This window comes from Pteropus medius, unplaced genomic scaffold (assembly GCF_902729225.1).
Source record: "Pteropus medius unplaced genomic scaffold, Ma_sr-lr_union100, whole genome shotgun sequence".
Classification (NCBI taxonomy): domain Eukaryota; kingdom Metazoa; phylum Chordata; class Mammalia; order Chiroptera; family Pteropodidae; genus Pteropus; species Pteropus medius.
The window spans coordinates 3,974,512-3,975,377 of NW_024350927.1; the positions used below are offsets into that span (position 1 = coordinate 3,974,512).

General features: G+C 52.1%; 1 protein-coding gene across 1 annotated transcript in view; it reads right to left on the reverse strand.

Moving 5' to 3' along the window:
- Positions 1–697: 697 nt before the first annotated feature.
- LOC120585702 (melanoma antigen preferentially expressed in tumors-like) overlaps positions 698–866 on the reverse strand; it is a 6,669-nt gene continuing 6,500 nt past the window's right edge. The window contains 1 exon segment of the mRNA XM_039842026.1: positions 698–859. Coding sequence (XP_039697960.1) covers positions 698–859 — 162 coding nt within the window.

Here is an 866-nt window from a genome sequence, read left to right on the forward strand (position 1 = left end):
GTGAAGCCCTTTCCTGGCCAAGAACCGAGACTGATGGATGCACTTGGAGAACGAGGAATGTTCATGCTCAAGGTCATGACCTGAGTCAGCAGTGAGGGACTCTGCCAAGTGCCCTTCACTCCGGGGCTCACTGGCCACTATGTTTCAGTTGTGTTTATTAATCCACTGAGCAGCCATGGAAATAAGGAGGTAAGAAATGCCCAAAGACAAGTAAAGAACTGGAGAGAATGATAAAAATGGCACTGCGAGCCCCTGGGGCAGAACCTCCTCCCAGTAGCTAGAGTTTCTGATCCTGAAAACTCAGCACACCCCGCCTTTCTTTCTATTGGTTACTGGAGAGGGCTGAGGTGTGAGCTGGGAAAACGGGACAATATATCCTGGAGGACATTGAAGTTTCCTTTATTTGCGATCGTTCCTTCGCAACCACTCACCCCAGGATAACTGCCGCATGTGCATCTCAAGCCCAGATCCCCCTCCAGCAACTCAGACTCATGTTTGTGACTCTAGAGAACACTTGTCCCCTAAGGTCCCGTCAACTCCCCCTGCAATCCTGCATGCCAGCTGAGTCACCTTCCTTTTCCCATTCACACCGAGCACAGGTCTGAAACCATGAGTCTCTGTTTTCTGTATCCTGCACCCCGGTCCCAGGCTTCAGTTTCCAAGTGCCCAGAAGAAAGCTTTTGCTGGAAGTACCCCACTAGGCAGGACTACCACAGGGGCATAGGATGGGCTCTGTGTCATAGAATGTCTTGCTGCCACAGTGAGGACAGCGGCTGGTGCTAAGCCACACAGTCCTGGTCCGTCCCAAGTCCCTCAGGATCTCTATCAGCTCAGCCCGAATTTGAGCAAATCTCCCCAGCTGCAGG